General features: G+C 30.7%; 1 protein-coding gene across 4 annotated transcripts in view; it reads right to left on the reverse strand.

Annotated features, from left to right (window-relative positions):
- LOC117169281 (phosphatidylinositol 4-kinase alpha) overlaps positions 1-9,636 on the reverse strand; it is a 215,076-nt gene extending 205,440 nt beyond the window's left edge. The window contains exons 1-4 of one of the 4 annotated variants that reach the window (XM_033355575.1): positions 9,502-9,635; positions 8,057-8,447; positions 6,414-6,931; positions 2,795-3,113 (exon numbers count right to left, since the gene is read on the reverse strand). In XM_033355575.1, coding sequence (XP_033211466.1) covers positions 2,795-3,113; positions 6,414-6,931; positions 8,057-8,447; positions 9,502-9,591 — 1,318 coding nt within the window. In that variant the 5' untranslated portion in view covers positions 9,592-9,635. Of the gene's footprint in view, positions 1-2,794; positions 3,114-6,413; positions 6,932-8,056; positions 8,448-9,501 lie in introns of those variants that run through there. The other 3 variants (XM_033355576.1, XM_033355577.1, XM_033355578.1) reach the window with 3 other exon arrangements.
- Positions 9,637-13,539: the final 3,903 nt, after the last annotated feature.

A 13,539-nucleotide genomic window follows, 5' to 3' on the forward strand; every position in this document is an offset into this window, starting at 1 on the left:
TATTTTGAAAATGCTATAACTTTAGTTGTCTCAAAAATATTCAAAATGTGCCCACTTTTTGAATTTTCATCTAAAATGGCTGGCTAACGAACTTGACCTTTAGTTTAGGACACTAAACGAGTGTACCAATGGGCAATCTAATAGATTACTTTTTCCAAAAGTTATCGTGTTCACAGGCAAACATACATACATACATACATACATACATACATACATACATACAGCCACACAGTATACAGACATACAGACAAACACATTCGTAAAAACCTGTTTATCGGATTCAGGGGGTCTCAAAACGTAGACATTTGACAAAAACTGGGGGGAGGGGGGGGGGCAAAATTTTACACAAATCTAATACCTTCTCTGATGAGAATGTAATAATGCAAAAAAGTTTGCACTTTCGACACAATCGAATGCGAAGTACGAGATACATAATGAGAATGTGTTCGTTAAAGCTGAAGGGGGTTCGACAAAAGAGGATTCTCAATCACCAAATAGAAGTTATCGATGTTTTGACCTTTAATTTTTGAATAATTGCGCAAAAATGTAGGGTTAACACAAAGACTGAGCATGTACCGCGGGTGAATGCATCATCGAGCGTGAAACGCGAGAATCAATAATCGCGCGCCACAGGCGCGTTCAAACTTGCTAGCCACGCGCACAGAGCGCTATAAGAACGTGCCCGCAAAGCGGGCAGTTTTTTGTTTCCTATATATATTTTTCAATCAGATTTTATTACAAACTTCTAGATATTTTTGGTTAAAGAAACTTTTTTTAAAATTTGTTTCGTCTTTCCTGTCCTTTTTCCAAAAATTTATTCAAAAAATTTAATTTTTTCATTTTCAATCTAATTTTTTACTATTAAAAGAAAATCAACTCGTCCTATTTACAAAACGATTAATAAAAAATTTATAGACCTTCTTGGGTGAACAACTTCTGCCTTTTAATTTTAGTGCATACCTTGTGTCGTTTTACAAAAAATATTTATTTCAAAAAATGTATTAAGATAATTTAATTTTTTTATTTTAACGTTTATATCTTACGATTAAAGGAAAAAACTAAGTGTCCTCTAAAAAATTATTCATGAAAAACTTGAATGAGTCTATTTATTTTTTTCATAGCTTGCGTTGTTTGTCCAAAAATTAATCTTTTTAGTTTGATTCATTTACGAATATACCAAAACTGCGCATCCTATCAAACAGTAATAATAAACATTTGTAGCCTTTTTTTGGATAAACAAGTTTTTTTGTAGCTTATGTCGTTAGTCCAAAAATGTAATTTATTTTTAATATTCCTTCTTACGACTAAAAACAAAAACTACGCGCCCTATCGAAAAGTAATTGTTAAAAAATCTGTAGATCTTTTTAGGGCGCATAATTTTAGTTTATTCAATTTTTTCGTATCTTGTTCATTTTAGCTTGTTTTTTTTTTTTGGATTTTGAAAATGCTTTAACTCTGGTAATTTACTTTTTACAGAAAAAAGTCATCAGGATAAATTGTTTAAGTTTCTGAGTACAATAAGTAACCGTTCATAAAATTTTAAAATCCTGAAAAAATTTGGTTTCAAAAAGTTAAGGTAGGATCAAATTTTGAATTTTCAACTTTTCGACCAAATTAAACAAAATTTATGCTCATCTTGTAGGGCTTTCAAAAATCAACGTTTTTCTTCTCTTGACTTTTTTTCATATCATGCGTTGTTTGGCTTAAAATGTTCATTTTAGTTTGTTTTTTTGGATTTTGAAAATGCTTTAACTCTGATAATTTACTTTTTATAGAAAAAAGTCATCAGGATAAATTGTTTAAGTTTCTGTGTACAATAAGTAACCGTTCATAAAATTTTGAAATCCTGAAAAAATTTGGTTTCAAAAAGTTAAGGTAGGATCAAATTTTGAATTTTCAACTTTTCGACCAAATTAAACAAAATTTATGCTCATCTTGTACGGCGTTCAAAAATCAACGTTTTTCTTTTCGTGACTTTTTATCATATCATGCGTTGTTTGGCTTAAAATGTTCATTTTAGTTGTTTTTTTGGGGGGATTTTGAAAACGCTTTAACTCTGATCATTTTCTTTTAATAGAAAAGTCCTTAGGATACATTGTTTGAGTTTCTGAGTACTATGAATAACCATTCGTAGAATTTTGAAATCCTGAAAAAATGTGGTTTCAAAAAGTTGAGGTACGATCAAATTTTGAATTTTCAACTTTTCGACCAAATCAAAAAAGTTGCTTTGACCACCTTTTAGGACTTTCAAAAATTAACGTTTTTCGTCTCGACTTTTTTTTCATGTCATGCGTTGTTTGGCTTGAAATGTTCATTTTAGTTTGTTTTTTTGGATTTTGAAAATGCTCTAACTCTGATAATTTTTATTTTTATAGAAAAAAGTCATTAGGAAAAATCGTTTGGGTATCTGAGTACTATAAATAACCGTTCATAGAATTTTAAAATCTTGAAAAAATGTGGTCTTATAAATTTTGAAAACGTGCTCACTTTTTGAATTTTGATCTAAAATACCTGGTTCACGAACTTGTCTTCCTTTTTAGGCCTTAAAAAAGTGTGCCAAAGCAGAATCCAATCTGATCGATTTTTTGAATGTGATCGTGCCTATGGAATACAGACTGCAAACAGACAGACGGACAAACACCTTCGTAAAAATCGTTTTTTCTGACTCAGTGGGTCTCAAAACGTGAAGATTTTATGAAAACCGACAAAGTGAAATTTTACATAAAACCAATACCTTCTCATTAGATGAGAATGTAAAAATGGGTGACATCGAAGAATAAATAGAGGAGCTTACCAGTTTCGTCGCCGATAGCCCAGACTAGAATATCCACACAAGCAGAATTAGCCATTACGTTCATTTTAAATCTATTAACTGTTTTGCAATCCGTGTCCATATCCTCACGTTCGCTTACATCATGTTGTTGTCTTGATTGCAGTTCTGTTTGTCCAGAGAGAAACAGACCCTTCATGAATTCTTGTACATCTCGGGTAAATGGAGCTGGCAAATCCCTTTGGCCTTGCAGCAGCTCACGTAGAAGTGCCACTATGACTAAGTTCATTGTTTCACTGAATGACTTATACGGAAAAATTTGTACCATGCCAGAGTTATATACCTAAAAGGAAAAAATAAAGATTCATGAATAAGGGGAGTACATTTTCAATAACATAAGATCTTAATGTGTCGGTAATATTTAAATAAAAACATCAAAAAACGGAAAAGGCCGTTCCTTGTAATGACGAATAGAAAACAAAATTCAAATCGAAAAGGTTAAAATAAAAAGTTAAAGTTGTAAAATAAACAAATCATATTCAATTACAATTCTTCGTCACTAAACATCCCTACTTATGTAATTTTAAGACGATTAAAGAGAAAAACGTTTGCTTTCTCACTATAAATGACTAAACTATGCGTTTGTTCATAAAATTAACAAATAATATCGAATCCTAAACTACGCAATTGTTTATATAATTTGTTTATAAAATAAAAAAATGATACCAGACAACAAATTTTCATGAGCAAATATGATCGTGTCGATAAAATCAAGCAATTTCAACTTAAAAATATAATTTTCAAGTAAAATTTCCATGATGTTAATATTTTGTTAATGTAATTTGTTTATAACAATTAGATTCGATACCCTGTTAATTATTTATATTTTTTAGAAACTTCGAAATTCATTTTCATCAAGAATGGGATTGAGTTATTTACTTGAAGATAAAAAATAATTATTATAAAATGTCTCTTTTTCGCTCTTTGTTTATTTATATAAAAAATAAGTAATGATAAAAATTGAAAACCATAATCCATAGACGCTTTTATGTAACTATTTCTGATAACTTCTGAAAAAAATTAAGAATCTGTTAAGAATTGCAGGCTGTAGTTGATGTTGAATAGTAAATTCCCGATTTAGCCCACTGTACGGTGCGATGACAAAATCAGTTAACACATCCACTTTTTATAAAAAAAAAAAATAAACATTAAAACAAAACACTGATAATGAGGATGTGCACTTTATCCCTTGCGACAACTGCTGGCGAAAATGGAAAAATTGTACCTAACTTTAGCAGTGGGCTTATGGTGAAATAAATAAACATTTTAATTCTCTTGTGATTAACAAGAATGAAAAAGAAAACGTGAAGGGGCCAAATATAGAGAAATAAAAATAAATGAGGATTTTTTGAAGTTTCAAGTCAATATCGTGGAAAGATTTTCAAAATATTTTATATAAAGAATGTTTTCAGTTTTTAGCAGATGACGCTGCAGCTCACTGTCCCATTGCACAGCAGTTGGCAGGTTGGTTTATAAACGACGAAGAGATGAAATTTGAACTGGGAAACCCTCGGGGAAAACCATAAAATCTTTAATCGAGTGGTACCTTCGTTTGTGAATTTGCGCAGATAATAAGACAGCAACTTTTCGATCTCTTTCATTTACTTTCACCATTATATTTTACAGTCTTGTTCTGCATAATTGCTTAAAAACTAAAAATGAGATTATATATGAGCAATTTCATGTCAAATCTTCTGACACATTTTCATCCCTTGTTTGTAATTTTTATAAAAATTCGAATATTTCGTTCTCTTAGGTGTTTAAAGAAAATCCCTAAAATGCCTGAAAAATGATAAAATCTTAGATATTGAAAATTGAAAATATTGGTTCTTTTTTAATTTTCATAACTCTGGTGATTTTAAGTGTAGTTTTTTTTTTTAATTAAAGCTTCTTGCATGTCTGCAAACCCTCTAGATTTCAAAATGGGACCTCCCTTAGTTTTCGAGAAATAATTAAAAACGTAAGCCCAAACCATGCACACGTCGTGAAAAACCATTTGAAATATATACGAATATTGAAATCGTATGCACGAACTTCAGAGAGCAGACTTTTGGGCGTTGGGCACACCATGCCGCAGCGTATGTTCTTCATTACTTCTCGGAAACTAAGAAATTTTTTCATAAATTCGATTTAAAAACTTGTTTTTGAAAAAATTTCAAGAAGTTTTTTAATTTTTTGTTGAAAAAATATTTCTTCACAACTGCGTTTTATTACGAACAATAAAAAAATATACCTTAAGGCCACGTGACGAGAGGGTCACATGACCAAACCTGGTACTCAACTTTTCTTTCCCAACTTACGTCTAAACGAAATGAGGGATCACTGAAAGTTTAGGATATGAAAGAGGAGGTAAGATGGTCCATGTATCTGCTTTGATCCGGAGGAAATAAAAAAAATCGAAGAAAATACAAGTAGAAGTTAGATCGGTACTTTTCTGTCCCAGCTTAAGTCCACATGGATTGAGATATCGTGTTGAAAATTTGGCACGCTAAATACAGGGCACGAACGGATGTGTCTCTGGTCCTAACTAATTAGGATTATGAAAAAAGTTTCTTTTTATAAGAGAAATGCCGACTGTGCTATAGAACACTGCAAAGAATTTTCAATTTTGTAAATCGGCTAGCTATGAGGTTTATATTAAGCCAAGTGGGGCAAAACAACCAAAATTGCTTACAAACATTATACACGAATAATGCAACAACTAATGTTTGCACTTCAAAGGCAAATAAACAATTTTTTATCATTAGATAGTACGTGTCTGACACATGTATCAGCTTCCAAGTTCGAACTTCTACGGGTCTGTGGGCAAAACAGATTGCATGATTACCGACAGAGAAAGTTAGAAGTCAAACTTCTGCTGTAAAGACTAAATGCGTCCGTCGATAATCATTATTTTCATAAATAAACTTTTTTCTTCTCCCAACTCTTTGCAAGGCCACAAACGATCCTATAATATTTATTAACATTTCCCGAACCAAATTCCCGCGTTATTCAAACTTTTATTTTTCGATATGGATGAAAAAATATTGATCTTAGGGCTGACTTGATCAGCTGTTCTACTCGTCACATGGCTTTAATAGCATTAAAATTACCAGTCGTGAAAGTTAAAAAAAGGACTAAGACTTTTAATTTATATTTCCTAAGTTTTCTGAATTTTCCAAAAATGATTTCAGGGTTTTTCTTTAAAAACCTAAGAGTTGATACTAGAATTTTGAAACAGATTACTAACAATTGCTGAAATTTTTCAGCTAATTTGACATGTAATCGCTTAATCGTTAAACATGCACACATTTCTAATTATAATTCTTATTTTGAAAATTTAAAGAGAACTTGTGATGTCACAAGCAATACAACTTAATATTTATTTATTTCCTAAATCCTCCTAATCTTTATTTACTTAAAATTTAAATAATTTATATTCTAGTGTTTTGCTCATATTTTTTCATGCAAATTTTAGGTACACTATTTCTGACTTCACCACTTCGTGCGCTGATAGTAATTTTCAACTTCGTTTAAGGGCTTTTCACATAGCTAATTAGATCAATGGCGTTACATTATAAGAATTAAAATAAAAAATAATTACCAGCTGTGCCTCCTCATCAAGAAATGCAAGTGTATCTTTTGTAAGGAGTTTCTTAGCCAATGCTAGGACGCTTTTCAGATGTACTACGCTGAATTGTATACTAGACTTTCTATCGGGACTTTCACTTTGTCGGACTTGTGGAAATTGATTAAAACTGGAGCCATACTTGTGGAAAAAGAAATTGCTTGGATCGAATGGCACTGAAGAATAAGATTGCAGTGAGGGTCGATTAATCGTTGAATTATCGTAGTCGTTGATCGATAATGAAACTGAGGCACTATCGGCGAGCAGATGAAGATTTAAATTACCACTTAGTGAACGTGGTATGATCGGCCGGAAATTAGAGAAACAATGCTGTTTTTTGTCTACTAAGATGCTTCGATCACATATGGAAACACCGACGGGCGGTTTCGGTCGTGGGAATAAGCGACAAAGTAATGGAGGATCGACATATGTGAATCTTCCCATCGAGCGTGCTAACCCAATTAGTATCGGCACAATACACTTGCATAAAGATACTGAAAAATAAAATCAATATTTACAATAAAAACTACAATTCATAAACGCAATTTTAATTATCTTCAGTTTTTACTCAGGATACGCATGACTATATCAGAGATACATCTGGAGACATTTTCCCAAAATTAAAATTTTTCCCAAGTCATTGAAATTTTAGGGTTCAGGCCTTTAAAAAGATAAAAGAATTTCTAAACTGAAGTATCTAATTTTTGACAATTAAATATTAAAATGCAACCGGTTTTAATTATAAAGTTCAATATAGAAAAATATTAAATTTTAAGCCTGCTAAGCTATTCAACTGTTTTACTTTTTTAATTTCAAGACCTTTGAAATTAAATGATCTCTTAATAAGCCTCGATAAAAGTGATGTTGAGTCCCGTATGATAACGGGGTCCCGATGGATAGATGATGTCCTATGGATAGTAAGGCCCCCAAGGAATAGATGGGGTACCGAAGGATAGGTCGGGGCTTGTGGGTTAGTTGTAGTCCTGTCAGTTTGATGGGACTCGTAGTATGCAGGGTTAGCGAGGGTGGCGATAGGTCGGGTTCCGTATGTTAAAAGGAGCTTAAAGAAAAAAGTAAGACGGGTGAAAGGAAACTCGGCCCAAAGTATAAGTTTCAGCCTGGGGACACGAAATCCTACAAATAGTTTTGAAAAAGTGAAAGAAGTAACCACGTTTTAGAGTGAATAAAGATAAATTTAAAAAATATATAATTTTTATTAAAAAGTAAGCTTTTTAAATTCAAACAATCAAAATGGCATTTTTTGGGACTTTAAACTTAAATGATTTTAGAATTAAGCTTTCAATGCTAAAAACGTTTAAAATTTTACATTTCACACTCAATACTTCGAAAAACTAGACAACTTAAAACTTAAACCTATTAAACCTGCAATATTTGAAATTGGAACAGTCGCAATTTAAATTTTTTCGAAGTGACCTAGTTTAAAACCTCTCCATTGCATACGATATAATGTCAAATTGATAATGATTGAATATCTAATTCTTTATATAAAAAAAGCAACTAATATTGTCGAAAAAAATCTGGCAGATTCCCGATTTCCCTCTCAACTGGCCACTCTGTATAATTCTCTTAGGTATTTAAATGAGAAAATCAAATCTTACTTTTGGCTTGCAGTCCTCTACTATTACTCTGATCATTGCTGCCTCGTATGAGGTTGGTCAGTACAGCGAGTATTTCAACTTGGATGGCGATAATTTCTTCGCGAGCGAATTCACATCTTGCAGCAACATCGCTCAACAGCGTATTTAGGCAGAAGCTAAAGCGTTCAGCAACAGGTACTCGTTCTGTTGCATTATAAATGATTTCGTCCAGCCATACGGCTTTAGGAAGACCACGCAGAAGCCGTAACAGATAAGGTAAAATTCGATCGCGATTCTGCAATCCTGATTCGAGAAAATAAATTCCGAGGGCAATTGTCGCATCTTGCGCTCTTTGATCTAGGCGAAAAACGCCTGCACTTTCCTGTGGGCAACGTTTGTAGAGTACATTGACCTGGAAATTAAATTTCAATAATGGAAGCCATTTTTCTATAAGAGGCTTAACTTGCGTGGATCAAATAAGTTCAATATCGGGTTGTATTTTTTAGTTAAACTTAATATTATCTCGAGAAGTTGCAATATGAGGATGACTTGCGATTATCTAATCATATACAATGGAAGTAATGACTTGATAACAGTCATATCTAATTGGATAGAAAAACTGGCATTTTTCTGTCTAATAATAGTTCTGCGGTTTTTTTTACCGCATGTTACAAAGACAACTGGATGCATAACAAAATTTCGGAACACCAATAAGATGAATAAAAATGTTAAATCTTTATGTACTATTTTAAGATCGAAAGAAACAAATGCTTTCAATGATTTATAAAAGGTAAACGGAATATATTTAATTTAGTTCTACAATATAATACAATATAATTATGTTATATACTGACTTCATTTCGCACTTTATCTGTTGGACGAATTTAAAGTTTGAGGTATTCTGCAATCTAACAGTCTTTTTTTATTCATCATTTCATATATCCCTAAAATCATTTTTGGCCGCGTACTCTGCATGTAAGAAAAAACGATTCAACATCCTAATTTTATTTAAACAAAATAAATACTTTAAAGGTCACAATAATATCATATTGCCATTTAGCTTATTTTAAAATTTTTACTTTGCTTATTTTGATCCAGTTGAATCAAGGATAGTGAAATAAAAACTGCTACAAATTCGAATAACATATAATATTTATATTGTGCTTTCGAATGTTATTATTGCGTAAAAAAGGTAGATTCCGTTTATTAGGATGCATGGATAAATCGGCATTTCGGTTGGCACTTACATCTATTTAAATTTTGTTAAAACGTAGTGCATAATCCGGTTGAATAACATTGCTTCAGACAGAATGACAAATGAAAACTGGTGTTGGTGGACGTTCAAAGAGAAAACTAACCTACAAAGTGTCATTGGAAACGTCAGTATTTCAGATTCATTAACAAAGCGTGTCTTGTTGAGCAACAATTACTGACAGATAAAGTGACCAAAAATAATATCTATTTACCTTTTCCCATGGCGTAGGTGTAATTCCTGCTAAAGATCTGGCCAAATGTTGCACAGTCTTCGAGAAGAAAAACTTCTCATCCTCGGCCATTTTTCTTACTGGACAAGCTCTTGCTCGACAAATGTGCGCCGTGACAAAGATATTATTGATATTATAAACGTAGATGCGGTACGGAGCGTCAGAGTGGGGAATTATATATATAGGACTGTGCTGCCCTCACCGTACTACGAAGTCGAATTCTTGTTTTCCATGGACATAGGAAACAAGGGACTTGGCATGCCATTGCGAGGGTGATACAATGAGGGGGAGGTCCGCCACCTTTTGATGTCCCGCTACAAACATGGCAGCTCCCACATGTTTATATTTTCATGCACAGTTTGTCGGCAAAAATGCTCGCGCGCATAATCAAATGGCACATCGTAAGATCTCTCCGTAAGATCTCTCACATCGTAAGCTCTCCCCGCTCGTGGAATTCTCCCCCCTCCCGTGATTCAACCCCGCTCGAAAAGTTAGGATGGCATGTCTAGTACCGTGTTTCCTATGCCCATATTGTTTTCTCATTCTTGGTAAAATATGACGGTAAAGCAGTAGAAAGATTTTTTGAGGTTAGAAAAGTTTGACATGTAACACTCCATTTTTTCAGATCTGAAGCTTGGACCAGGTTTTCTGGACATAGTCTTTTTAAAAAATTGTAAAAAAAGTTTTCTCGAAAAATATAATTTTTTAATTCAAAAAAAAAGATACTAGAAAGAAGTTTCGAAATAAACCATTGGTAAAAAAATTTATACTTGATCATTTTTTTCATTAATTTTTTTATTGAAATAATCAAATATTTACACCAAAGAAAAAAATGTTCTAACCTTTAAAGTTTTTAAAAATTATTGTTTGAATGTAAAGTAACAATAATTTTTAAAAAACATATTTCTGGATAACATATTTTAGTTGAAAATATACATGGTATTTTTTTTAAATTACAAAAAATCTTCCGAAAATCGTATTGTTAATTTAAAAAATTAAAAAAGAATTTTGAGATAAATTAGTGCTGATTTAAATCCTGCAAAATTTGTTTGGAAAATGTTATCATCTTCGAGGAAAATTTAGAGAGAATTTTTCTTCCGTTTAAGACACAAGTGTTTTTACATAAAATTTTCTATACATTTTTTGTAGAATTATTTTAATTTTAAATTTAAACAATAACTTTTTAACACTAAATATGAAACAAAAATTTATTCGATAAAAATATTTTATTATCGTAACTTTAATGAATAAATAATATTGATTAAGAAACAATTTAATATAGGGAATTTTATTATTTGAAAATTTTCAAATTCGGTAATATTATAAACCGTTCGGGAATTTGATTAGTTTTTGAATTTTATTATTTGAGACAGAGAGAGTTTTGCCGAATCGGGAATTTGATTTTTTTCATGTATTTGAGCCATCCCTGTAAAATTACAGAAAATTCGCTGCAATTATAATTTCGGCACCTGAATCTTGTCGATGTTTTCCCTTGGCGCGGATCCAGAGAAGTGTCGGGGGGGGGGGCATCACAAAATTGTGTACACCTGTTGTGTTTATACATATATATGTACCATTTTACGGTAAGTAAAAAACACCTGGGGGAGGGGGTAGATCGCCGTTTCGCCACCATCGTGGATTCGCGCCTGGTTTTCCTACAGTATTTATTTTAAAAAATGTGTATACAAATTTTTGAAATCACAAGTTATAAAGACAATCTCAATTAAAAATTTAAAAGTTCGCTTTACATCTAACTTTGATCCTTGACTCTTGGCGATTTTTTCTTAATGCATTTCAGTCACTGATAAACGGGAGTAAATTAAATAGGAATATCTCTCAGAAAATAAGTTATTAAAATACAAAAAAATTGGGAAGACTTTTTTGATTTCTAGGTAGTAAAAAAAGAAAACGTCCGAAAATTTAAAAACTAATTTAAAAACTAATTATTCTCTTTTAAGATACCAATACAATTTACAAAACACTGATTGTAAAATTTTCAGATTTTTCAGCCTTCAGTTTAACAAGTCAAATTTTAACATTAAAATTTACCTCATTTACAGCATAAAGGCTTATTGTTTGAATTTTCACGATTTTCTTTATAAGTTATAGGTTACGCCAAAAATAACTTATTCTGGGATTCGAAATTGCTACAACGTGAAAAGGTAAAAAGTTTAAATTCAATGTATTCAGATTGAAGTATGCAAATTTATTTGGTTTTAAATATAAATCAATTAAAATTTATTTTTAAATTGTCACAATTGTAATTTATAACTTTTAAAACTGAATAATTGTAGGTCAAACATGAAAAAGTAGACTTGTTTGAAATTTGAAGCGGTTCTATTATATATATTAAGCCATTAAAACCTCCGACCTGTTTTTAAGCTCTTTAAAACTCATTTGAAAACTTTTTTAAACGCTTTTGGTCATAATTTCTTAATAAAAGAATAATTGCTATTTAGTCTACAGAGCAGCAATTCCAAAAATATATAAAGTTTTAATAGTTAAGACATTTTAAATTTGTAGTTTTCAGTATATTGAATAATTCGAAATTTAAAGGTATTTAAATATGTAAGAATGATTAAATTGAAATTCTTCGATAATTTCAGATTGAAACATTTCAAATTATTTAGTTAGAAAGTAAAATCGTATAAAGTTACAAAATGAAAAATGAACATCTTTTAATACTCGACTCATTATTTTAGAACAATTAAAATCGTATAACTTCAGAAAAGTTTGAAAGTAAGCCTATTAAAAATTAGAAGTACCTGAAAGAACTCAGCAAAGGTTTAGTTTAAAAAGCTATTTAAGAGAGTGCTTTTCCAAGTTTTATTAATTTATTTTTTTGATAATTTGGCATCCTCTCCAATTTTTTTAAAGAATATAGCGCCTGATTTTGGTCAACTTTAAAATATATATATTTAATGTTCGCTCAAGGTCAGTTTTGTTCAAAGTGCTTGTTCCTGGATAAATTGACTCTTATTGTTTCCGCTTTTCGTTATGTCACTCATTGATTGTATTTTTCATAGAAAACATTGAAATCTGGGTTTTTCATATTTATAAAATTATAATTAAAGGTCACTAAGGGTAATTTTCTGTGCAAAATATTGATTTATAAAGAATATTTTGTCAAACTATAGAACGGATTTCTTCACGCAAAGATACGAACCTGAATTGTACTATAGTAAAAACAGTTGGAAAAAATTAGACGTAAACGAAATTAAAAAAAAAACCTTGGCTGACCTATAAATATTTATTTTTCCCCCGAAACATTAAAAAGAAGCTCTTCGAAACGCTTTTATTGCAACAATTTTATTAAAGAAAAAGAAAAATATCATTATTTTTACATATATTTCTTAAAATAAAAAATTATCAACAAGATTTGTAGAAAATATATTAAAGAATAAAATGATTGTCCCGGAAGTTAGAACCAAAAATTATCATTAAAAAAAAATTGTTCTAAATAGGGGCAGACTCGCGAACAGGAAAAATCGTGAAAAGAAAGTGAATTTCAAAATTGAAAAATTGAAAACAGTGACACAAGTGTAAACGTTCGATTGAGTCTTCATAAAAAATGTTCAATTTAAAAATCACTTTAAATTAATAGATTCTTAAATGAACACCTTTCTTCAATTTCAAAATCTTATTGAAGTATTATTTCAGTATGAAATATTCCATTTTTAGCATATTCAATTTGGAAATTGAATAAAGAAACAACAATCTTCAATAGTAAACAAGTAAAAAATGAATTGTCACCATTTCAGAGTAATAAATTTAAACTTTGAATGTTACAATTATAATTTTTCTACTTTTTAATTTGTAATTTGAAAGTAAAAGTATTGTATTTTGATTTTCAAAGAATAGTTAAGAAATGTTTAATTTAAAAAAAAAGCGAATAACCTGTACGTTTTTGAATGTTTGAAATTAAAGAAAAAAATTGAGCTCAAGAATTTCGAGAGATTAAAAAGATTTTTTTTTTAAAGATTTCTAGGAACATTTAAAACAATTTTTTATTTCGAAAAA

This window comes from Belonocnema kinseyi, chromosome 3 (assembly GCF_010883055.1).
Source record: "Belonocnema kinseyi isolate 2016_QV_RU_SX_M_011 chromosome 3, B_treatae_v1, whole genome shotgun sequence".
In the NCBI taxonomy this organism is placed as follows: domain Eukaryota; kingdom Metazoa; phylum Arthropoda; class Insecta; order Hymenoptera; family Cynipidae; genus Belonocnema; species Belonocnema kinseyi.